Source organism: Mya arenaria, chromosome 16 (assembly GCF_026914265.1).
Source record: "Mya arenaria isolate MELC-2E11 chromosome 16, ASM2691426v1".
In the NCBI taxonomy this organism is placed as follows: domain Eukaryota; kingdom Metazoa; phylum Mollusca; class Bivalvia; order Myida; family Myidae; genus Mya; species Mya arenaria.
Window position 1 is genome coordinate 24,804,191 of NC_069137.1, and position 24,579 is coordinate 24,828,769.

At 39.2% G+C, this 24,579-nt stretch overlaps 3 protein-coding genes across 3 annotated transcripts; all 3 read right to left on the bottom strand.

The window, feature by feature from the left end:
* Positions 1 to 13,311: 13,311 nt before the first annotated feature.
* On the bottom strand, positions 13,312 to 15,377 carry LOC128221516 (uncharacterized). The gene is made up of 3 exons (XM_052930122.1): positions 15,312 to 15,377; positions 14,160 to 14,782; positions 13,312 to 14,041 (listed from the first exon to the last, which is right to left on the bottom strand). Exons 1-3 carry the CDS (start codon positions 15,375 to 15,377, stop codon positions 13,312 to 13,314), a joined length of 1,419 nt encoding a protein of 472 aa, XP_052786082.1.
* A 593-nt stretch (positions 15,378 to 15,970) lies between these two features.
* LOC128221517 (trichohyalin-like) lies at positions 15,971 to 18,507 on the bottom strand. Its single transcript, XM_052930123.1, has 4 exons — positions 18,344 to 18,507; positions 17,798 to 17,909; positions 16,819 to 17,402; positions 15,971 to 16,700 (listed from the first exon to the last, which is right to left on the bottom strand). The coding sequence occupies exons 1-4, from the start codon at positions 18,505 to 18,507 to the stop codon at positions 15,971 to 15,973; spliced, it is 1,590 nt and encodes a 529-aa protein (XP_052786083.1).
* Positions 18,508 to 18,668: 161 nt separating this feature from the next.
* Positions 18,669 to 21,155, bottom strand: LOC128221518 (uncharacterized). Its single transcript, XM_052930124.1, has 4 exons — positions 20,897 to 21,155; positions 20,457 to 20,602; positions 19,517 to 20,061; positions 18,669 to 19,398 (listed from the first exon to the last, which is right to left on the bottom strand). The coding sequence occupies exons 1-4, from the start codon at positions 21,153 to 21,155 to the stop codon at positions 18,669 to 18,671; spliced, it is 1,680 nt and encodes a 559-aa protein (XP_052786084.1).
* Positions 21,156 to 24,579: the final 3,424 nt, after the last annotated feature.

Sequence of the window (24,579 nt, forward strand, 5' to 3'; positions counted from 1 at the left end):
AAAGGGCCTAGTAATTCATTTTTCAAACGCATATTTGATTGACAAATCTAAGGTTAACGATTTTTGTGCTACTTTGGGAAACACCAAAATAATTCCAAAATGTCTAATTACAAATACACAAGTTTTGATTTATTACGCATACATAATACTGAATTTTATCTACCCTTGAAAAGACCTTGTTTGCTTTTGAAGAACTTCATTTTTTTTGTTCATTGACGGAAACTGTGTTTACCGAACTTGGTAAGAAGCACGAATGTTATGGGAAATTAGACACTTCTTGCAAGGGGAAAGGCCTGAAAAAGGCAATGGATTCAACAAGCATCACTTTTTTAAATCAAACACAAAAAAATATTACAGCAATATTTTAAAAGAAAAGTTAAAACGTATTTTCCTTTTTGTTCTCAAGGAAACAGCGCTAATGATTGCTTCAGGTGGTCATTTTCGATAACAAGCTAATATTCAATATGATATATTCCGATAAGCATTGTTGCAGTTTAGGGTTAAAATGACTAGCATTAAAACTTAAAATGGGCTGTTGAGAGAGAATGCAAGGCTACTAAATATTTTATTACATGTGCGGCGAAGAACGATTTTGGTCCATTTAACTACATTTTGAATTCCGGTATTCAGGTCATTACTAATGTCGAATCTACATAAGAAATATTTGGCCTCCCGCACTAAAGGTATTGAACTCTAAACTACCGACTGTCATAAATATCTTACCCACGGGTAATATTTAACAATACATAAACCATATCATATTTCTCTTATCGCTCCTTTTTCTTAATTTACGAAACTCTATACCTGTTGATACAAATATAACCGACAAATGACGTTTCTTTAAAGCCTATTTGCTGCCAATTTAAATATCGTAGAATGCGGTTTCAGTATAAACTACTATACATAGCTCTTGAAGCGTGTATTATCAACATTATTACAACATACCGCGGGCTTTTAAACGTTTCTGCGCAGCCCTAAGACGTTTTTGGGGCTAAAACTGTGACCTTACGTGGAATCACTAAGACGGATTCAAGCTGTGTAGCTGACAGCGCCTGGATGGGTTTAGAGATTTAGCTGTGACCTTATTTTATCACTACTGAGAATTGAACTGGGAGCCAATTGCTGATATGAAACCCCTTTTCTATCTGCGTATGATTATTTTCCTATGTATATGAAAAGGTTAATAAAAGATCATAGTAATTTTCTAAAAAGAGAGACAACAGTATTACGTTATAAAATAGGTCCAAATAAGTTGAAGGAATAGAAAATTGTTGTAGTTTGAAAAGGCCACACAATTATGTTAACTATATTAAATGAAAACAAATAAACATTATCTACTATGTATCATACTACGCATTCAAAAATAAGCTAAACGATTGTTGATTGTTTTCTTTATGACGGATACCAGTAAAGGAAGCGGGGAAGACCTACTTGTTGATGGTGTTCTTTATGACCGATACCGGTAGAAAAGGCGGGGAAGGCCTACTTGTTGGTGTTGATCTATTTAACCGATGCCAGTCGAAGAGACGGAAAAGACATACTTGTTGGTGGTGTTCTTTATGACCGATGACAAAAGAAGATGCGGGCAGATATATTTTTGATTGTTTTCTTTTATGACCGATACCAGTAGAAGAGGTAGAGAAGACCCATGACATTAGAATACGTCGGGAAGACAGACTTGTTGATGGTGTTCTTTATTACCGATGGCAGTTAAAGAGGTGGGGAAGACAAAGTTGTTGATGGTGTTCTTTATGACCAATGATAGTAGAGGAGGCAGAAATGCATACCTTCTGAAGGTGTCCTTTATGACTGATGATAGTGGAAGAGTTGGGGAAGACATACGTGTTGATAGTGTTCTTTATGACCGATGATAGAAGAAGAGGTAGGGAAGACAGACGAGTTGATGGTGTCGTTTATGGCCTATGATAGTGGAAGGGTCTCGGAAGACATACTTGTTGTTAGTGTTCTTTATGACTGATGATAGTCGAAGAACTAGGGAAGACATACTTTTTGATGGTGTCCTTTATGACTGATGCTAGTGGAATAGGTTGGGAAAACATACTTGTTGATAGTGTTCTTTATGACCGATGATCGAAGAGGAGGTTGGGGATACAAATTTGTTGATGTTGTTCTTTATGACAAATGATAGTAGAGGAGAAAGAAAGGCATACTTGTTGAAAGTGTTATTTATGACTGCTGATAGAAGAGGAAGCAGGAAGACATAATGTTGATGATGTTTTTTATTACCGACGATTTTAAAAGAGGTAGGGTGATACACTTGGTGATCATGTTCTTTATTACCGACGATTTTCAAAAGGGTAAGGAGAAATACTTGTTGATGGTGTTCTTTATTGCCGTTGATTTTAAAAGTGGTAGGGAAGACAGACTTGTTGATGGTGTTTTTATGACCGATGACAGAAGAAAGGGGTGTAGAAGACATATTCCTGATTGTGTTATTTATGACCGATACCAGTAGAAAAGGAAGGGAAGATATACTTGCTGATTTTGTTCTTTATGACTGGTAATAAAAGAAGAGGTAAGGAAGACAGAATGATGGTCGTGATCATTATGACTGGTAATAAAAAAGAGGTAAGGAAAACCGATTGCTGGTCGTGATCTTTATGACTGAAAACAGAAGAAGATGAAGGGAAGACAGATTGTTGATGGTGTTTTTTGTGACTGATGGCGGTAGAAGTGGTGGGGAGGACAGATTGCTGAGGATGATCTTTAAGACCGAAAAGAGATTTGTTAAAGATGTTCTCTATCACCGATGGCAGTAGAGGAGACAGGTGAAGACATACTTGTTGATGGTGTTCTGTATTACCGATAATTTTATAAGAGGTTGTGAATACAGACTTGTTGATAGTGTCCTTAATATTTGATATTAGGGGAAGAAGAAAACATACTTGTTAATAATGTTCTTTAAGACCGATGACAGTAAAATAGATGGGAAGTCATATGGGTAGATTGTGTTCCTTATAACCATTGATATAATAACAGGTAGACCGACATACTTGTTGATGGTGTTATTAATGAACATTGATAGTAGAAGAGATTGTGAAGACAAACTTGTCGATGTTTTTCTTTACGGCAGATGACAGTTGACAAAGTGGGAAATAAATTCTTGTTGATGTGGTCATTTTAGTGTTAACACTAGAAGTTGTAAGTGGTGTATTTTATGACCAATGATAGTAAAATAGTAAATAAACAAGGCAACTATTCGTGTTAAAAAGATGCGGGTCGGGGCGCGTCTTTTTAAAAAAAACAAGTGGAAGGACCTGTTCAAGTTATGCGAATCGTGGGTAGGTGCGAACTCAAAGCCTCCACTTCTATCACCACTTCCCATTCTTCACTCCTCCCTGCTTCAACTTATCTCATATCTGTTCCCTAGTCACTCTTCCCTAACTAAAAGTCACTTTTATGTTCATTTTTTCCACCGATAAATCGATTAAGTCGTCAATATTGTCTAAACAATTCCCGCCTCGTCGAAGCACCGCTTCCGTAATGGAATTGCGTCTCATCGAAGCACCGCTTTCGTTAAGGTATCCCGCAATATCGAAGCACCGCTTCCGTAAAGGAACCAAGCCTCATCGAAGCACCGCTTCCGTAAAGGAATCCCGTCTCATCGAAGCACCGCTTTCGTAAAGTAACCACGCCTCATCGAAACACCACTTCCGTAAAGGAATCCCGCCTCATCGAAACAACACTTACGTAAAGGAATCTCACCTCATCGAAACAACACTTACGTAAAGGAATCCCACATCATCGAAACAACACTTACGTAATGGAATCCCACATCATCAAAACAACACTTACGTAAAGGAATCCCACATCATCGAAACACTATTTCCGTGATGAAATCCCGCCTTATCGATGCACTGCTTTCGTGAAGGAATCCCGCCTCATCGAAGCACTGCTTCCGTAAAAGAGTTCCGCCTCATCGAAGCACCACTTCCGTGAAGAAATCCCGCCTCATCGAAACACCACTTAGGTAAATGAATCCCGCCTCATCGAAACACCACTTCCGTGAAGGAACCACGACACATCGAAAGACCACTTACGTTAAGGAATCCAACCTCATCGAAGCACTACTTCCGTAAAGGAATCTCGCCTCATCGATAAACCACTTCCGTGAAGGAATCCAGCCTCATCGAAACACCACTTCCGAGAAGGAAATCCGCCTCATTGAAGCACAAATTCGTGAAGAAATCCCGCCTCATCGAAACACCACTTCCGTGAAGGAATCCCACCTCATCGAAACACCACTTACGTGAAGGAATCCCGCCTCATCTAAGCACCGCTTCCGTGAAGGAATCCCGCCTCATCTTAACACCGCTTCTGTGAAGAAATCCCGCTTCATCGAAGCAACGCTTTCGTAAACGAACCCCGCTTCATCGAAGCACCGCTTTCGTAAAGGAATCCAGTCTCATATAAACACCGCTTTCGTAAAGGAATCCCACCTCATCAAAACAGCACTTCCGTGAAGGAATCCCGTCTCATCTAAACACCGCTTCCGTGAAAAAATCCCGCCTCATCTAAACACCGCTTCTGTAAAGGAATCCCGCTTCATCTAAGCACCGCTTCCGTGAAGAAATCCCGCTTCATCGAGCACCACTTTCGTAAAGGAATCCCGTCTCTGGAAGCACCATGTCCCTAACTCGCTTCCGCTACAAAATTACCCTCGTTGTATACTCTAATCGACATTAAATTGTAAAGCTCAAGAAAAGCATTGTTGTTTTTTTCCTTGACCAACTTAGGAAAATATAATTATTGTTTAAGGATAATGGGCACTTCTTTGCAGGGGGATACAGCTTGTAGAAGTCAGTTAACAGTTAATGTTTATTTAAAATAAAAGATAAAAAGTATTAAGCAATATTTTGTTAGGCAAATTGTAACTTTCTTTTCTTTTTATAATGGACGTTGTTGATTGCAACGGATCATTTCGTTTCAAGCAGCCAAAAAGTATTTATCCTAAGTAATATCATAAGCATTGATGCGGTTACTGCTAATAAGCCATTTAAATGTAAAAGGTAAAACGTAAAAGGTAAACCTAAAGAGATATTTGAAATGATAGCATGTTAAATTGACGATGTTATCAAATGTGCGGAGGCGCTAATTTGTGATGTGTTTAAATGAATTTTGAATTGCGGTATTTATCCGGATGAATTGACTTTAATATGCATTCATTAAATTATTAATATCGCAATGACAAAGAAGTATCGGTTCTCCCAAGGTAAAAGGTGTAAAACTATAAATTACGGCGTATCATACCTGTCTAACCCTCAAGTCGCATATAACAATGCATGCACTATATCACATTTCTCTTATCGCTTACTTGTAGTTATTAAAGAGAAACAATACCAGTTAAAATAAAGATAACCGACTCGGGTCGTTTTGGGTCAAAATAGTATTTTTTCCAATATAATTATATTCTCTCAATATCAACGCGGGGATTTTTTAAACATGACAAAGAGTTAATGTGATATATATGGAAAACGCTGAACCCTTATTCTTATTATTTTGCAACATTGCAACATTGTATGTCTTACTATAATACACATGATATATTTAAACACATTGAAACGAAGGCAAAACGTATAATGTTTCTTAAGTCACTTCATGATGTTCAAAGAATAACAATTAAGAATTTAATTCCTTTTAAAAGAATTAATTACTTAAAACTAGCGGAGAACCCCTTTTGTCTTACCATGACAAATCAGTTACTCATGTATTTATCAGATAGTATTACCTGGGTTTAACATGCGGAATTGACCCTCGTCATTTCAGTATGCCCTGTGGGTCAATCCTTCGTGACCTTAAGTGTGAAAAACCGATGACGAATACAAAATCTGCGTCACTCACGAACGTACATTGATAAATACTTGGATATTTCCATGAGGCCATTTTCATATACATTTAAATCTTTTAGTTCGAGTATCAGCTTAAATGATTGAACTTTCTATCGACAGGCTTCACTAATTTCGCCTGCAGGGTTTGCGACAAACCAGAGGATTTTATAGCACATTATATCGGTACATTCTCATTCTATTCTACGCTAATGTGTATGACAACTCTAAGGATTCTATGGAGCATGGTCATTTCTACCGGCACACACTTCTTCTATTCTTCGTCGGTGCGTATGGCAACCCCGAAGACTCTATGGAGAATAATAGTTTTTACCGGCACACTCCCTTGCTGTGTCTCGTCGGTGTGTATAACAACCAGAAATACTCTATGGAGCATGCATATATCTACCGGCAGACACCCTTGCTGTTCCTCGTCTGTGTGTAAGACATCTCCGAAGACTCTATGGAGCATGATCATTTCTATCGGCACACTCCCCTGTTGTTCATCGACGGTGTGTATGACAACCCCGAAGACTCTATGAAACATGGATATATCTACCGGCTGACTCCCCTGCTGTTCCTCGTTGGTGTATATGACAACCCCGAAAACTCTATAGAACATGGTCATTTCTACCAGCAGTCTTCCCTTCTGTTCCTCGCCGGTGTGTATGACAACCCCAAGGACTCTATGGAGTAGTTTCTACCGGCACACTCCCCTGCTGTGTCTCGTCGGTGTGTATGACAACCAGAAATGCTCTATGGAGCATGTATATATCTACCGGCAGACTCACCTGCTGTTTCTCGTCGGTGTGTATGACAACCCCGAAGACTCTATGGAGCATGGTTATTTCTACCGGAACACTCCCCTGTTGTTCCTCGTCGGTGTGTATGACAACCCCGAAGACTCTATGGAGCATGGTCATTTCCACCGGCACACTCCCCTGTTGTTCCTCGTCGGTGTGTATGACAACCCTGAAGACTCTATGGAGCATGGTCATTTCTACCAGCAGTCTTCCCTTCTGTTCCTCGCCGGTGGGTATGACAATCCCGAAGACTCTATGGAGCATGTTTATTTCTACCTGCCGACTACCCTGTTATTCCTCTTCGGTGTGCATGAAAACCCCAAAGAATCTTTGGATAATGGTCATTTCCACCGGCACACTCCCCTGCTGTTCCACGTCGGTGTAAGCAAAGACATTTCAAGACTCCTGTGCTGTTCCTCGCCAGGGGTATTTTGCAAACACAAGGACTATTTTGCGCATTGACAATTATACCGTCACACTCCCCTCTAGTTTCTAGCCGGGGTCTGTGCCAAACCAATTGAATGTAAGGAGCATGGACAATTCTACAGGCAATCTTCCCTGTTGTGTCTAGCCGAGATATATAACAAACCCAAAGACTCTATGGAGCATGGACATATTTACCGACAGACTCCCTTGTTGTTGCTCGTTGTTGTGTATGACAACCCCAAAGACTATATGGAGCATGGTCATTTCTACCGGCAGACACAAGTGATTGGGGTATTTGACAAACCCAAGGACTCTATGGAGCATGGTCATTTCTACCGGCAGACACAAGTGCTTGGGGTATTTGACAAACCCAAGGACTCTATGGAGCATGGTCGTTTCTACCTGCAGACACCAGTGCTGGGGGTATTTGACAAACCCATAGACTCTATGGAGCATGGTCATTTCTACTGGCACACTCCCCTGCTGTTAACGTGAAAATGTACCTCAGCATGTAGCAATGTTGACTTGCACTTCAATGGTTAGCTACTTTTACATGTATTTCATCATATCTCACCTCCTACTTGAATGACGCTATCCGATTGGCTTAGAGCGGTCACGTACACGACGTGTATATTCCATACCCCCCTGTAATATCCAGTATGTTTCATACCACCACTGTGACTTTCATACTCCGCAGAAGACGAAACAAAATAGCGGCCGTAAACTTCTTTTTCGGCTTATCTTTTCATTGGAGGGAGGCTAATAATATATGTGTTTGTACATACACTTTAAAGTGTAGCTACGTATACATGTTTACCTCCTTGTAAATGTAATTTAACTCGTAGGTTAATGTAAATGTACCAACATGTACTTTGACGTATATACTTGCGTATAAAGTTTTAATTCTGTCAAAATCTTAATGAAGCCAAACCTATCAAGACACATATATTATAAACAAAGTAATTTGATCACTTTATGCCTTACTAAACACGTTATAAAATCGATTCAAACATCTTTTCAATACGAATGCATACTGTTGTGTACCATATTGTCTCCGACAGTGTTTAGTTGTAGCATGTTTGTTCTTGAATAGCTTTATATTTCATCCATGAACTACATGATGCATTGTAAGAGCTCTGTCAACGGGTTTGCGTTGTGATTTAAGAATGAACCCAAGTCTGTGAACCATTTTATTCAACGAATAATAGAACACATATGAAAGTATATGAAGGTTTATAAGTCGATATTCAACGCTCTCACACAGTAGGCCTGATATTTTAAAGGTACCTCACAAAACTACTTCACACATAATTGAATTTACTTTCTACTAAAGCAATATGCACGTCACAAAGACAATGTTTAAAATCTAAAGTGTTTTTGTTATTATTACTTGAATCATCTTTACATACCAAAATCACATACTCTACACGAAAACCGTGTTTTAAATATTAAACGCTGATGAAAACAATTATAATATCAATTAAACCGTGTTTATACCAAATGAATTTACACAAAACCCGTATTTATCATGGAATAACCTTTAAGATACTTATAGCAGTTTATTTCAAGCAGTTCACCGGATCAAATGATCATGTTAAAGACATAAAACCTGCTTTCTTCCCTGATACACTAACAACTACATCATAAACATAATAATAATGAAAACAAATAAAAGATAATTAACCTTAGAATTATTAATGTTATATTAGAATGAATATGTTAAAACAAGCTATGGAGAGAAGTTATTCTGTGAGAAACTTTTGAGTATAAGATAATATAGTTTTGTTTTTAGTAGTGAAGTATGCTTTCACGTTGCGATTTTTTTTTGAATTTTGGTAAACATTATTTAACACGGTCAATACATCTTAAACCAATGTTCTTGTATATATACTTGTGAACTGAAATTAGCACATGTACTTGCCGTTCAAATATCGAGGGATAATGATTGTTATTCTACAATAAAACAAATTACACTTAAAGGGACTAAACACCAGATAATTCAATTGCAAGGGAAAATATAAATTGTCTAAAACTTGCGTACAATTGATATCATTGTGTACAATGCATGGAATCCTTCTTACTGATGTATCACATTGCTTACAACACATTCAATTTTCGCTGTTTTTGAGTGTGTTTTTCCAAATTGAAATCGATATGACTACCCACTATGTCTAAAGATAGCGGCGATATATTAATCGACACTAATCCATACATGCCATATTTCTAAGAGGCCTCCCAGGGATTTGTGTCTGAATTACAAAGGATTTTGATATTAGACCAGGGATTTTCACGCAGCCAAATTAAATGCGATATCGACATTTATAATATAGTACTGAATACAGCAATCTGAATGAGATTTAAAAATACATTTCTTCATTGCTCTAATATATATTTAAGAAAATGATAAATAAAATAATAATTTCAAAATCATCATCGTGTAAATTCATGGCATAAGTATATAATACACCAATAGCATATAAAGCAAATTAGGAAATATTGAATTGGTTGGAATTCCGGGGAATTTTTCCCTCGCCGGGGGATATTGCATGTTTGCTCATTAGGTAATATGATCGGCCACATAAATGGTACAGCTTTTATTCACAAGTTTATGCTTGTTTTCAGGAAATGCTGTTATTTGCCGATTTATGACCATCAGGTGTCTACTCCCTTTAAGCTATGGGCTTCATTATATTATATTATTCTTATTTAACAGCCGTAAAACTAAATCAATGAATATCTAGTCGCTTAATTGCGTAACGTTATATGTCAAACTTAATCTCAATCTCTACTAGTATATTTGAAATATGTGATCACAAAAGGCAGACAAATAGTTGCCTATTGATCATTGTTTACGGTTTAATTGGGCTCCATTTTGTTCTAGCATGATTGTTAATAAATCAATAGTTTACTGTGTGCCGATATTTAGATACATAAGAACAAACGTTTTCCCTGCCTAAGAAATCCTTACATTACGACACACAAATAAAAAAACAATAGATTCATCTTGATCATCGTAATTTTGCTTCGTTTAAGATGGCATGTGTTCTAAAAAGTGCAACATCTCTAGCGGATACTTGAAACTACGAAATTGCGAATGCTCGGTTGACAGATCTAAAATATTATTATTATAGAATGTAAAAATATAATAATGAAAGGACCCAGTAATTCATTATTCGAACGCATTTGTGATTGACAAATCTAAGGTTAACGATTTTAACATTTCTTTGTCGTAAAACCTCATCAATAGAATTGCTAATTGCTACGTTGAAATTAACACTACTATCTTTCAATCTTTAACAAATCATTTACAATAGATTTTTAAACTGTTACGTCTTTCATAATTGGCAAACCAATGTTTAAAGGCTTAAATAGTCTGTCAGCTAAAACAATACTTACTTCAACATGAACAATTAAATTCAAGATATTTAAAGTTGAAGCTCAATCGAAAGATCAAAATACAAATGATTCACACAGTAAAGAATGATGACACAGTGCATTATGAACTTTTGAAATTTAAACCATGTCTTCAATTGCAGGTTCGTTGTTTGAAGTCAACATAGTAACACCTCAACGTCCATTCCTTGAATGAACTGCCTTTCGGCAGGCCGCTGGTAATTTATGATAATTCTGATAAATGTATTGTTGTTGTAATCGTTTCAATTTTACGCTTAACAGTGATTTAAAATGATTAATTATTTCCCGCGTTATTGTGACGTCATATTATAAACTGTTTCCAGTTAAGGTCGGGTCTCTCTGAAGTATATCTTAAACAATTCCTGAAAACAATAATGAACTTTTAGTGTATGAAAGTCGCCTTGAACAATATGTTTACTACATACTTTTTTTTAAAGTTCAGATTTAAATTATAACAAATTAATCAATGAAAATGACAAGCCCGGTAGTCCCTCCTTTTGTCTAAAGATACACTTCAAAGAGATTGTTTAGTTATTTATATGCTAACAAATACGTTACCTGTCATTCGGCTGATAGTGTTCAATAAACAAACACATTATTCTGAATGCATACTTGTAATACCTTACAAAATCTTCAGAAATAATAAGCATTAAAGAATATGATCAAATTTCATCTTAAACTGGTTCAAAATTGAATTGAATCAGAAAGATATAATTGCTGTCTGAACATATTCAGTCAATTTCGTCAGCCGAAGTTTAACTATTTGATTGCAAAATTTTTGTAGCAATCGAGTAGTACTTAAGCTTTAAGTAACCCACTGTATTTAACTTTATGTCCTTTCATATCGCGCATCAATGTTGCGGTTTTAGTTTTCCGTAGAATATGAATAAATTAGGAACTGTAGGCCGTAGGCCGCAAGGCCACAGATTTAAGTATCGTAAATCGAAATCAGGTATCGTCAGATCTTCTTTTTTACATGACATATATAAAAAGTGCATGCGCCGTGGTTAATAAACTTGACGTATGACAAAGCCGAAAAATCCTGAATGAAGATATGTAAGGAAGAGGGGAAAATATAATTATATATCTTTTCGCAAACATATGAAAATCTGTCGTCTAAAAGACGTCTTATCGGGTTTCATTTATTATTTAAACGCTTCCCATAAACATGCGAGATAATAGTTTTGCCCATATATATGAGTACATTTTTTATCAAAAGGTCTTAGTACATATACTTCGATATACACTTTAAATTTTCTGTTAAGTATTCGTATATTAACATTGACTAAAATAGTTTTTTAGTCAAACAATATTGGTACAGACACATCAATCGACTGTGAACGTTTGCAGTTAAGTTTTGGTTCATAAACACTGATTAACTCAGTATTCTGTTGTTAAGCTATTGGTACGGAAACATCGGTTGACCATGTACAACATTGTTTTTCGATCCTAAAACGCTCCTTTACAGCAAAAACGTAATCTAGAATAATACACGCATGTATGCAATACTCTTAAATAGTGCCAAACGTTCCTACTGAAAAAAAAAACGCATTTGACTCACGGATATAAAGATAATCGTCATGGTTTCGTAAGTCGACATCGAACAGTAGTATGTCCCAAGACACTGAATTTGATATTCGCAAAATGTAGCATTTTCAAGCCTTTGTTCAGCATTCAGAAACACTCATAGACTGAAGATGTAAAGGATCCTCTCCACTTCTGACAGCCCAATCCCTACCCCCTATTATCTCCTTACGAAATGTTCACTCTTCCCTGTCTCCTCTTCTCTTCTTACCACATATTCACTCTTGCCTGTCTCACCTTTTCTCCTAACCACATATTCACTTTTCCATTTCTCCTCTTCTCTTCTTGCCACATATTAACTCTTGCCTTTCTCCTCTTCTCTTCTTACCACATATTCACTCTTCCCTGTCTCCTCTTCTCTTCTTGCCACATATTCATTCTTCCCTATCCCCTCTTCACTCCTAGCCCCATATTCAGTATTCCCTGTCCCCTCTTCTTTTCTTGCCACATATTCAACTTTACCTGTCTCCTATTCTCTCCTAGCCACATATTCACTCTTCTCTGTCTCGTCTTCTCTCCTAGCCACATATTCACTCTTCCCTATCTCCTCCTCTCTCCTTGCCACATATTCACTCTTCCATGTCTCCTCCTTTCACCTTGCCATATATTTATTCTATCCTGTCTCCTCTTCTTTCCTTGCCACAAATACACTCTTCCTTGTCTCCTCCCCTTTCATTGCCACATGTTCAATCCTCCCTATCTCCTATTATCTTCTTGCCACATATTAACTCTTGCCTTTCTCCTCTTCTCTTCTTACCACATATTCACTCTTCCCTGTCTCCGCTTCTCTTCTTGCCACATATTCACTCTTCCCTGTCTCCTCTTCTCTTCTTACCACATATTCACTCTTCCCGTTCTCTTCTTCTCTTCTTGCAACATATTCACTCTTCCCTGTCTCCTCTTCTCTCCTTACCACATATTCACTCTTCTCTTTCTCCTCTTCTCTTCTTGCCACATATTCACTCTTGCCTGTCTCCCCTTTCTCCTTACCACATATTCACTCTTCCCTGTCTCCTCTTCTCTCCTTGCCACATATTCACTCTTCTCTGTCTCCTCTTCTTTCTCTCCTGGCCACATATTCACTCTCATCTGTCACCTCTACTCTCCTTGCCACATATTCACTCTTTCCTGGCACCTCATCTCTTTTTGCCACATATTCACTCTTGCCTGTCTCCTCTTCTCTCCTTGCCACATATTCACTCTTCTCTGTCTCCTCTTCTCTCCTTGCCACATATTCACTATTCTCTGTCTCCTATTCTTTCTCTCCTGGCCATATAATCACTCTCATCTGTCTCCTCTACTCTCCTTGCCACATATTTACTCTTTTCTGTCTCTTCTTCTCTTCTTGCCACATATTCACTCTTGCATGTCTCCTCTTCTCTCCTTGCTACATATTCACTCCTCTCTGTCTCCTCTTCTCTCCTGGCCACATATTCACTATCACCTGTCTCCTCTTCTCTCCTTGCCACATATTCACTCTTTCCTGTCTCCTCTTCTCTTCTTGCCACATATTCACTTTTGCCTGTCTCCCCTTTTCTCCTTAACAAATATTCACTCTTCCCTGTCCCCTCCTCACTCCTAGCCACATATTCACTTTTCTCTTTCTCCTTTTCTTTTCTTGGCACATATTCACGCTTCCCTGTCTCCTCATATCTCCTTGCCACATATTCACTCTTCCCTGTCTCCGTTTCTCTCCTTGCTACATATTCATTCTTTCCTATCCCCTCTTTACTCCCAGCCACATATAAAGACCTCTTCGTCTCGTCGTCTCTCCTTGCCACATATTCACGTTTCCCTGTCTCCTCTTCTCTTCTTACCACATATTCACTCTTCCCGTTCTCCTCTTCTCTTCTTGCAACATATTCACTCTTCCCTGTCTCCTTTTCTCTCCTTACCACATATTCACTCTTCCCTTTCTCCTCTTCTCTTCTTGCAACATATTCACTCTTCCCTGTCTCCTCCTCTCTCCTTACCACATATTCACTCTTCCCTGTCTCCTAAATTCTCCTTGCCACATATTCACTCTTCCCTGTCTCCTTATATATATTTGCCACATATTTACTCCTCCCTATCTCCAATTCTCTACTGCCACATATTCACTCTTCTCTTCCCTGTCTCCTCTTCTTTCCTAGCCAGATGTTCACTCCTACCTGTCTCCCCTTCACCCCTTGCCACATATTTTATTTTTCCTGTCTCCACTTCCCTCCATACCACATATTCACTCTTCCCTGTCTCCTTTTCCCTCCTTGCCACATATTCACCCTTCCCTGTGTCCTCTACTCTCCTAGCCACATATTCATTCTTCCCTATCCCCTCTTCACTCCTAGCCCCATATTCAGTATTCACTGTCCCCTCTTCTCCTCTTGCCAAATATTCACTCTTCCCTGTCCCCTCTTCACTCCTAGCCACATATTCACTATTCTCTGTCTCCTTTTCTCTTCTTGGCACATATTCACGCTTCCCTGTCTCCTCATTTCTCCTTGCCACATATTCACTCTTCCCTGTCTCCGCTTCTCTCCTTGCTACATATTCACTCTTCCCTGTCCCCTCTTCACTCCTAGCTACAAATAAAGACCTCTTGGTCTCGTCCTCTCTCCTTGCCACATATTCACGTTTCCCTGTCTCCTCTTCTATCCTTGCCACATACTCTTCCCTGTATCCTCCTCTCACCTTGCCACATATTAATTCTTCCCTGTCTACTCTTCTTTCCTTGCCACATATACACTCTTCCCTGTCTTCACTTCTCTCCTTGCTACATGTTCACTCCTCCCTATCCCCTTTTCTCTTCTTGCCACATATTCACTCTTCCCTGTCTCCTCCTCTCTCCTTGCCACATATTCACTCTTCCCTGATTCTTAACCTCTCCTTGCCACATTTTCACTCCTTCCTGTCTCCTATTATCTACATGCCACATATTAACTTCTCCCTATCTCCTATTCTCTTCTTGCCACATATTAACTCTTCCCTGTCTCCTCTTCTTTCCTTGCCACATATTCACTCCTCCCTGTCTCCCCTTATCTCCTTGCCACATATTTTATTTTCCCTGTCTCTACTTCTCTCTATACCACATATTCACTCTTCCCTGTCTCCTCTTCTCTCCTTGCCACATATTCACTCTTCCCTGTGTCCTCTACTCTCCTTGCCACATATTCATTCTTCCCTATCCCCTCTTCACTCCTAGCCCCCTATTCAGTATTCCCTGTCCCCTCTTCTTTTCTTGCCACATATTCAACTTTACCTGTCTCCTATTCTCTCCTAGCCAGATATTCACTCTTCTCTGTCTCGTCTTCTCTCCTAGCCACATATTCACTCTTCCCTATCTCCTCCTCTCTCCTTGCCACATATTCACTCTTCCATGTCTCCTCCTTTCACCTTGCCATATATTTATTCTATCCTGTCTCCTCTTCTTTCCTTGCCACAAATACACTCTTCCTTGTCTCCTCCCCTTTCATTGCCACATGTTCAATCCTCCCTATCTCCTCCTCTCTTCTTGCCACATATTCACTCTTCCCTGTCTCCTCTTCTCTTCTTACCACATATTCACTCTTCCCGTTCTCTTATTCTCTTCTTGCAACATATTCACTCTTCCCTGTCTCCTCTTCTCTCCTTACCACATATTCACTCTTCCCTTTCTCCTCTTCTCTTCTTCCCACATATTCACTCTTGCCTGTCTCCCCTTTCTCCTTACCACATATTCACTCTTCCCTCTCTACTCTTCTCTCCTTGCCACATATTCACTCTTCACTGTCTCCTCTTCTTTCTCTCCTGGCCACATATTCACTCTCATCTGTCACCTCTACTCTCCTTGCCACATATTCACTCTTTCCTGGCACTTCATCTCTTTTTGCCACATATTCACTCTTGCCTGTCTCCTCTTCTCTCCTTGCCACATATTCACTATTCTCTGTCTCCTATTCTTTCTCTCCTGGCCACATAATCACTCTCATCTGTCACCTCTACTCTCCTTGCCACATATTCACTCTTTTCTGTCTCTATTTCTCTTCTTGCCACATATTCACTCTTGCATGTCTCCTCTTCTCTCCTTGCTACATATTCACTCCTCTCTGTCTCCTCTTCTCTCCTGCCCACATATTCACTATCACCTGTCTCCTCTTCTCTCCTTGCCACATATTCACTCTTTCCTGTCTCCTCTTCTCTTCTTGCCACATCTTCACTTTTGCCTGTCTCCCCTTTTCTCTTTAACACATATTCACTCTTCCCTGTCCCCTCTTCACTCCTAGCCACATGTTCACTTTTCTCTTTCTCCTTTTCTTTTCTTGGCACATATTCACGCTTCCCTGTCTCCTCATATCTTCTTGCCACATATTCACTCTTCCCTGTCTCCGTTTCTCTCCTTACTACATATTCATTCTTTCCTATCCCCTTTTTACTCCCAGCCACATATAAAGACCTCTTCGTCTCGTCGTCTCTCCTTGCCACATATTCACGTTTCCCTGTCTCCTCTTCTCTTCTTACCACATATTCACTCTTCCCGTTCTCCTCTTCTCTTCTTGCAACATATTCACTCTTCCCTGTCTCCTTTTCTCTCCTTACCACATATTCACTCTTCCCTTTCTCCTCTTCTCTTCTTGCAACATATTCACTCTTCCCTGTCTCCTCCTCTCTCCTTACCACATATTCACTCTTCCCTGTCTCCTAAATTCTCCTTGCCACATATTCACTCTTTCCTGTCTCCTTATATATATTTGCCACATATTTACTCCTCCCTATCTTCTATTCTCTACTGCCACATATTCACTCTTCTCTTCCCTGTCTCCTCTTCTTTCCTAGCCAGATGTTCACTCCTACCTGTCTCCCCTTCACCCCTTGCCACATATTTTATTTTTCCTGTCTCCACTTCCCTCCATACCACATATTCACTCTTCCCTGTCTCCTCTTCCCTAATTGCCACATATTCACCCTTCCCTGTGTCCTCTACTCTCCTAGCCACATATTCATTCTTCCCTATCCCCTCTTCACTCCTAGCCCCATATTCAGTATTCCCTGTCCCCTCTTCTCTTCTTGCCACATATTCACTCTTCCCTGTCCCCTCTTCACTCCTAGCCACATATTCACTATTCTCTGTCTCCTTTTCTCTTCTTGGCACATATTCACGCTTCCCTGTCTCCTCATTTCTCCTTGCCACATATTCACTCTTCCCTGTCTCCGCTTCTCTCCTTGCTACATATTCACTCTTCCCTGTCCCCTCTTCACTCCTAGCTACAAATAAAGACCTCTTGGTCTCGTCCTCTCTCCTTGCCACATATTCACGTTTCCCTGTCTCCTCTTCTATCCTTGCCACATACTCTTCCCTGTCTCCTCCTCTCACCTTGCCACATATTCATTCTTCCCTGTCTACTCTTCTTTCCTTGCCACATATACACTCTTCCCTGTCTTCACTTCTCTCCTTGCTACATGTTCACTCCTCCCTATCCCCTTTTCTCTTCTTGCCACATATTCACTCTTCCCTGTCTCCTCCTCTCTCCTTGCCACATATTCATTCTTCCCTGTTTCTTAACCTCTCCTTGCCACATATTCACTCCTCCCTGTCTCCTATTATCTACATGCCACATATTTACTTCTCCCCATCTCCTATTCTCTTCTTGCCACATATTAACTCTTCCCTGTTTCCTTTTCTTTCCTTGCCACATATTCACTCCTCCTTATCTCCCCTTATCTCCTTGCCACATATTTTATTTTCCCTGTCTCCACTTCTCTCCATACCACATATTCACTCTTCCCTGTCTCCTCTTCCCTCCTTGCCACATATTCACTCTTCCCTGTGTCCTCTACTCTCCTTGCCACATATTCATTCTTCCCTATCCCCTCTTCACTCCTAGCCCCATATTCAGTATTCCCTGTCCGCTCTTCTTTTCTTGCCACATATTCAACTTTACCTGTCTATTATTCTCTCCTAGCCACATATTCACTTTTCTCTGTCTCGTCTTCTCTCCTAGCCACATATTCACTCTTCCCTATCTCCTCCTCTCTCCTTGCCACATATTCACTCTTCCATGTCTCCTCCTTTCACCTTGCCATATATTTATTCTATCCTGTCTCCTCTTCTTTCCTTGCCACAAATACACTCTTCCTTGTCTCCTCCCCTTTCATTGCCACATGTTCAATCCTCCCTATCTCCTATTATCTTCTTGCCACATATTAACTCTTGCCTTTCTCCTCTTCTCTTCTTACCACATATTCACTCTTCCCGTTCTCGTCTTCTCTTCTTGCAACATATTCACTCTTTCCTGTCTCCTCTTCTCTCCTTACCACATATTCACTCTTCCCTTTCTCCTCTTCTCTTCTTGCCACATATTCACTCTTGCCTGTCTCCCCTTTCTCCTTACCACATATTCACTCTTCCCTGTCTCCTCTTCTCTCCTTGCCACATATTCACTCTTCTCTGTCTCCTCTTCTTTCTCTCCTGGCCACATATTCACTCTCATCTGTCACCTCTACTCTCCTTGCCACATATTCACTCTTTCCTGGCACCTCATCTCTTTTTGCCACATATTCACTCTTGCCTGTCTCCTCTTCTCTCCTTGCCACATATTCACTCTTCTCTGTCTCCTCTTCTCTCCTTGCCACATATTCACTATTCTCTGTCTCCTATTCTTTCTCTCCTGGCCACATAATCACTCTCATCTGTCTCCTCTACTCTCCTTGCCACATATTCACTCTTTTCTGTCTCTTCTTCTCTTCTTGCCACATATTCACTCTTGCATGTCTCCTCTTCTCTCTTTGCTACATATTCACTCCTCTCTGTCTCCTCTTCTCTCCTGGCCACATATTCACTATCACCTGTCTCCTCTTCTCTCCTTGCCACATATTCACTCTTTCCTGTCTCCTCTTCTCTTCTTGCCACATATTCACTTTTGCCTGTCTCCCCTTTTCTCCTTAACACATATTCACTCTTCCCTGTCCCCTCTTCACTCCTAGCCACATATTCACTTTTCTCTTTCTCCTTTTCTTTTCTTGGCACATATTCACGCTTCCCTGTCTCCTCATATCTCCTTGCCACATATTCACTCTTCCCTGTCTCCGTTTCTCTCCTTGCTACATATTCATTCTTTCCTATCCCCTCTTTACTCCCAGCCACATATAAAGACCTCTTCGTCTCGTCGTCTCTCCTTGCCACATATTCACGTTTCCCTGTCTCCTCTTCTCTTCTTACCACATATTCACTCTTCCCGTTCTCCTCTTCTCTTCTTGCAACATATTCACTCTTCCCTGTCTCCTTTTCTCTCCTTACCACATATTCACTCTTCCCTTTCTCCTCTTCTCTTCTTGCAACATATTCACTCTTCCCTGTCTCCTCCTCTCTCCTTACCACATATTCACTCTTCCCTGTCTCCTAAATTCTCCTTGCCACATATTCACTCTTCCCTGTCTCCTTATATATATTTGCCAAATATTTACTCCTCCCTATCTCCTATTCTCTACTGCCACATATTCACTCTTCTCTTCCCTGTCTCCTCTTCTTTCCTAGCCAGATGTTCACTCCTACCTGTCTCCCCTTCACCACTTGCCACATATTTTATTTTTCCTGTCTCCACTTCCCTCCATACCACATATTCACTCTTCCCTGTCTCCTCTTCCCTCCTTGCCACATATTCACCCTTCCCTGTGTCCTCTACTCTCCTAGCCACATATTCATTCTTCCCTATCCCCTCTTCACTCCTAGCCCCATATTCAGTTTTCCCTGTCCCCTCTTCTCTTCTTGCCACATATTCACTCTTCCCTGTCCCCTCTTCACTCCTAGCCACATATTCACTATTCTCTGTCTCCTTTTCTCTTCTTGGCACATATTCACGCTTCCCTGTCTCCTCATTTCTCCTTGCCACATATTCACTCTTCCCTGTCCCCTCTTCACTCCTAGCTACAAATAAAGACCTCTTGGTCTCGTCCTCTCTCCTTGCCACATATTCACGTTTCCCTGTCTCCTCTTCTATCCTTGCCACATACTCTTCCCTGTCTCCTCCTCTCACCTTGCCACATATTCATTCTTCCCTGTCTACTCTTCTTTCCTTGCCACATATACACTCTTCCCTGTCTTCACTTCTCTCCTTGCTACATGTTCACTCCTCCCTATCCCCTTTTCTCTTCTTGCCACATATTCACTCTTCCCTGTCTCCTCCTCTCTCCTTGCCACATATTCACTCTTCCCTGTTTCTTAACCTCTCCTTGCCACATATTCACTCCTCCCTGTCTCTTATTATCTACATGCCAAATATTTACTTCTCCCTATCTCCTATTCTCTTCTTGCCACATATTTACTCTTCCCTGTCTCATCTTCTTTCCTTGCCACATATTCACTCCTCCCTGTCTCCCCTTATCTTCTTGCCACATATTTTATTTTCCCTGTCTCCACTTCTCTCCATACCACATATTCACTCTTCCCTGTCTCCTCTTCTCTTCTTGCCACATATTCACTCTTCCCTGTGTCCTCTACTCTCCTTGCCACATATTCATTCTTCCCTATCCCCTCTTCACTCCTAGCCCCATATTCAGTATTCCCTGTCCCCTCTTCTTTTCTTGCCACATATTCAACTTTACCTGTCTCCTATTCTCTCCTAGCCACATATTCACTCTTCTCTGTCTCGTCTTCTCTCCTAGCCACATATTCACTCTTCCTTATATCCTCCTCTCTCCTTGCCACATATTCACTCTTCCATGTCTCCTCCTTTCACCTTGCCATATATTTATTCTATCCTGTCTCCTCTTCTTTCCTTGCCACAAATACACTCTTCCTTGTCTCCTCCCCTTTCATTGCCACATGTTCAATCCTCCCTATCTCCTATTATCTTCTTGCCACATATTCACTCTTTCCTGTCTCCTCTTCTTTCCTTGCCACATATTCACTCTTCCCTGTTTGCTCTTCTCCCCTTGCCACATACTCACTCTTCCTTGTCTCCTCCTCTCTCATTTCCACATGTTTACTCTTCCCTGTCTCCTCTTCTTTTCTTGCTACATATTCACTCTTCACTGTCTCCTCTTCTTTTCTTGCTACATATTCACTCTTCCCTGTTTCCTCTTCTCTCCTTGCCACATATTCACTCTTCTCTGTCTCCCCTTGCCACATATTCACTCTTTTCTGTCTCCCTTGCCACATATTCACTCTTCTCTGTCTCCCCTTGCCACATGCTCACTCTTCCCTATCGTTTTCTCCCAAGTCTTACTTTAATTTCGATTTAGCCGTTAATAATAGAATCCCGCTTTATTGATTGCTAAACGGGTAATACAAAGATAGGACAGTAATGCCACAACGGGAAGCAAATATGCCAATGGTAAACACATTCCATTTCTTGGTTGCATTCACAATAGTATGTGTTATAAAAAATACAAAAACTAATAATAGGAACAATATTTTGAGTGAAGTACAGTTTGGCCACTTGTGCTTTCCATTTTTTTAATTTTGTATTACTTTGGGAACAACACAATCATTTTAAAATCTATGATACACAAGTGTTACATTATATTGAATTTTATCTACTCTTGAAAAGATCTCGTTTAGTTTTTAATAATTTCATGTTTCTTTTATTCATTGACGGAACTTGTGTTTACCGAAATTGAAAAGAACTATGATTGTTATGGGAAAATCGACATTTGTTTGCAAAGGGAAAGGCATGAAGAAGGCAGTTGATTCTACAAACATCACTTATTTTAAAGCAAAAATAAAAAAGTACTAAAACAATATTTTTAAGACGAATTAAAACCTGTTTTCCTGTTTTTCTCTCTAAAGGAAACAACGATATTGATAAATCCAATTGATCATATTTTGATAACAGCTTATATTCGATGTGATCCAATAAACGTTGTTAAAGTGTAGAGTTAAACTGGCTATTAAATAATTATAACGTAAAATGGGTTATTGATAAAGATTACATGCTAATTGAATATTGCATTAAATTAGAGGCGGGGTACGACTGTGGTTCATTTAACTGCATTTTAAATTCCAATTTTCAGGTCATTATTATTTTCGTCAAATTAACACAAGAATTATGGGTATCCGCGAGTATTTGGTATCCCGCTCTAAAGGTATTAAACTCGTAAACTACCGGCTATCATAAATATCTTACCCACGGGTCATATTTAACAATACGTTAACTAAATAATATTTTTCTTATCGCTCCTTTTCTTAATTAACGTAACTCTATACCTGTTCATACAAAGATAACCAACAAATGACGTTTCTTTAAAGACTATTTGTTGCCAATTTAAATATCGTAGAAGACGGTTTCAATAAAAAACTACTATACACAGCTCTTTAAGCGTGTGTTCTCCACATCTTTACAACATAACGCGGGCCTTAAAACGTTTCTGCGAGGACGTTTTTGGACTGATGCTGTGTCCTTACTTAGACGGATTCAAGCTGTGTAGCTGACATCCTTAAGACAGATTTTGGTCTCTAGCTGTGCCCTTATGTTATAACTACTGAGAGTGAATAGGGAGCCAATTGCTGATATTTAACCCAGTTCTTATGATAAATTTTCGTAGATAGTAATGTATATGAAAAGGTTAATGAAATATCATTGTAAATTATCTTAAAAGAGACACAACAGTATAAGATTACAAAATAGTTTCAAAGAAGTAAGAGGATAAGAAAGTTGATACAATAATGTAGTTTGAAAACGCTACACAATTATAGTTACTTTATAAAATGAAAACAAATAAATAATATCTACTATATATCGAATTACGCATTCATACATAAGATATACGTGTATTGCATTTAAATAAAAAAAAAAAAAACAGTGAGGCGCATATACTTGCTGTGTGTCCTAATTTTAGTAATTCTAGATGGGCAATTGTTTATGTGACTGATTGCAGTAGAAGTATGGAAGACAAACTTAAAGATGGTGTTTTTCTATGACCGATGACAGTAAAATATGTCGGAACACATATGTGTTGGTGGTGTTCTTTATGACCGATGACAAAAGAAGTGGTGAGGAAGACATAGTTCTTAATTGTGTTCTTTATTACTGATTAAAGTTGAAGAGAAAGGGAGGACAGATTGTTGATGGTGATCTGTATGACTGATGATAGTAAACAAAGTAGGAAAAACCTACTTATTGATTATGTCGGTAAAAAGCTATTCATAGCTTATGTTTCAAATATTCTATATAGAATCAGACAATAAACAAATATTGACTTGAAGACATAATTATTGATATTTTTTATACGACTGACACAAGTATAAGTGGTAGGGAAGACATAATTTGTGATTGTGTTTTTTATGACTGATGATAGGAGAAGTAGGGAAGACAGATTGTAAATGGTGATCTTTATGACCGATGACATTATAATACGTGGGAAAGACATACGTGTTGATGAAGTTATTTCTGGCCAATGATGGTAAAGGAGACAGAAACAGATACGTTTTGATGGCGTTAATTATAACCGATGAAAAAAGAGTCGGCAACAAGACATACTTGTTGAAGGTGTTCTTTTATCCGATGATTTTAAGAGTTTGGGAAGAGAGACCTGTTGATGGTGTCCTTTATGTCTGATGATAGTGGAAGAGTTGGGGAAGAAAAACTAATTAATTGTGTTCTTCATGACGAATGGTAATAGAAGAGTCAGGAAGATATATTTGTTGATGGTGTTATTCATGACAGACGATAGCAGGAGAGATTAGGAAGACAAACTTGTCGATGTTCTTCTTTATGACCGATGACAGTTGACAAGGTGGCGAATACTTTTTAGTTGAGGGTGTTGTTATGCCTGATATAAAAAGAAGAAGTAATGGGAAGACTGACTTGTTGATGGCTTTAATATGTTCTCCGACAGTAGAAGAGACGGGGAAGACATACCTTTCATGGTGTTCATAAGGCTGCTGACAAACGAAAATGCGCTGAAGATATGTTTGTTGATGTTGTTCATAATCACTGATGACAGACGAAGAAGTGAGAAAGACAAAGTTGTTGATGGTAGTCCTAATTACCAATGATATTTGAAGAGTAAGTGATGACAGAATTGTTAATGGTGTTCTTTCTGACAGATGAAAGTAAAAGAGGTGGGGAAAACAAACTTGTTGATGGTGTTCACTCTGACCGATGATAGTAGAAGAGGTAAGGAATACATACTTGTTGATGGTGTATTTTATGACTGATGATAACAGAAGAGGTCGAAAAGACATATTTAAGGATTAAAATTCGACATGTTGCATTTTATTGGGGTATGATATACAATGGGGCTGTTCAAAATGGGTGGAGTTCGAACTCCACCAACATTTTGAACTGCGCCATTGCATACCATACCCCAATAAAATGCAACATGTCGAATTTTAATAGTTATATTTTCATTCATTTGAATCTACATTTCTGCTATGATAAATTGATTATTCAAGAGCATTTTCTCTTTTCTTTCTCTCGTTGTTCTCAACGGTGGGTAAATTAGAACAGCTATCGTAACCTAATTTTATACGACAATGAATGCACAGATAAAATAGTTCATTATTTATATCTTTATTTTCTATCTTTTTAAGGTCAAGAATATTATAAATA

Excerpts from the sequence above, each read along its gene's own strand:
- LOC128221516 (XM_052930122.1), bottom strand. The coding sequence starts at position 15,377 with ATGTGGCTAGGAGAGAAGACGAGACAGAGAAGAGTGAATATCTGGCTA. Across the intron at positions 14,783-15,311 it reads TAGGAGAGAATAGGAGACAG|GAAAGAAGAGTAGACAGGGA; the intron begins GTAAAGTTGAAT and ends ATATGTGGCAAG. Across the intron at positions 14,042-14,159 it reads AGAAGAGTGAATATGTGGCA|GAGAGAGGAGGAGACAGGGA; the intron begins GTAGAGAATTGG and ends ATATGTGGTAAG.
- LOC128221517 (XM_052930123.1), bottom strand. The coding sequence starts at position 18,507 with ATGTGGCCAGGAGAGAAAGAAGAGGAGACAGAGAAGAGTGAATATGTG. Across the intron at positions 17,403-17,797 it reads CAGGGAAGAGTGAATATGTG|GTGAGAGGAGGAGACAGGGA; the intron begins GTATGGAGAGAA and ends ATATGTGGCAAG. Across the intron at positions 16,701-16,818 it reads AGAAGAGTGAATATGTGGCA|GAGAGAGGAGGAGACAGGGA; the intron begins GTAGAGAATAGA and ends ATATGTGGTAAG.
- LOC128221518 (XM_052930124.1), bottom strand. The coding sequence starts at position 21,155 with ATGTGGCAAGGGGAGACAGAGAAGAGTGAATATGTGGCAAGGAGAGAA. Across the intron at positions 20,062-20,456 it reads CAGGGAAGAGTGAATATGTG|GTGAGAGGAGGAGACAGGGA; the intron begins GTATGGAGAGAA and ends ATATGTGGCAAG. Across the intron at positions 19,399-19,516 it reads AGAAGAGTGAATATGTGGCA|GAGAGAGGAGGAGACAGGGA; the intron begins GTAGAGAATAGG and ends ATATGTGGTAAG.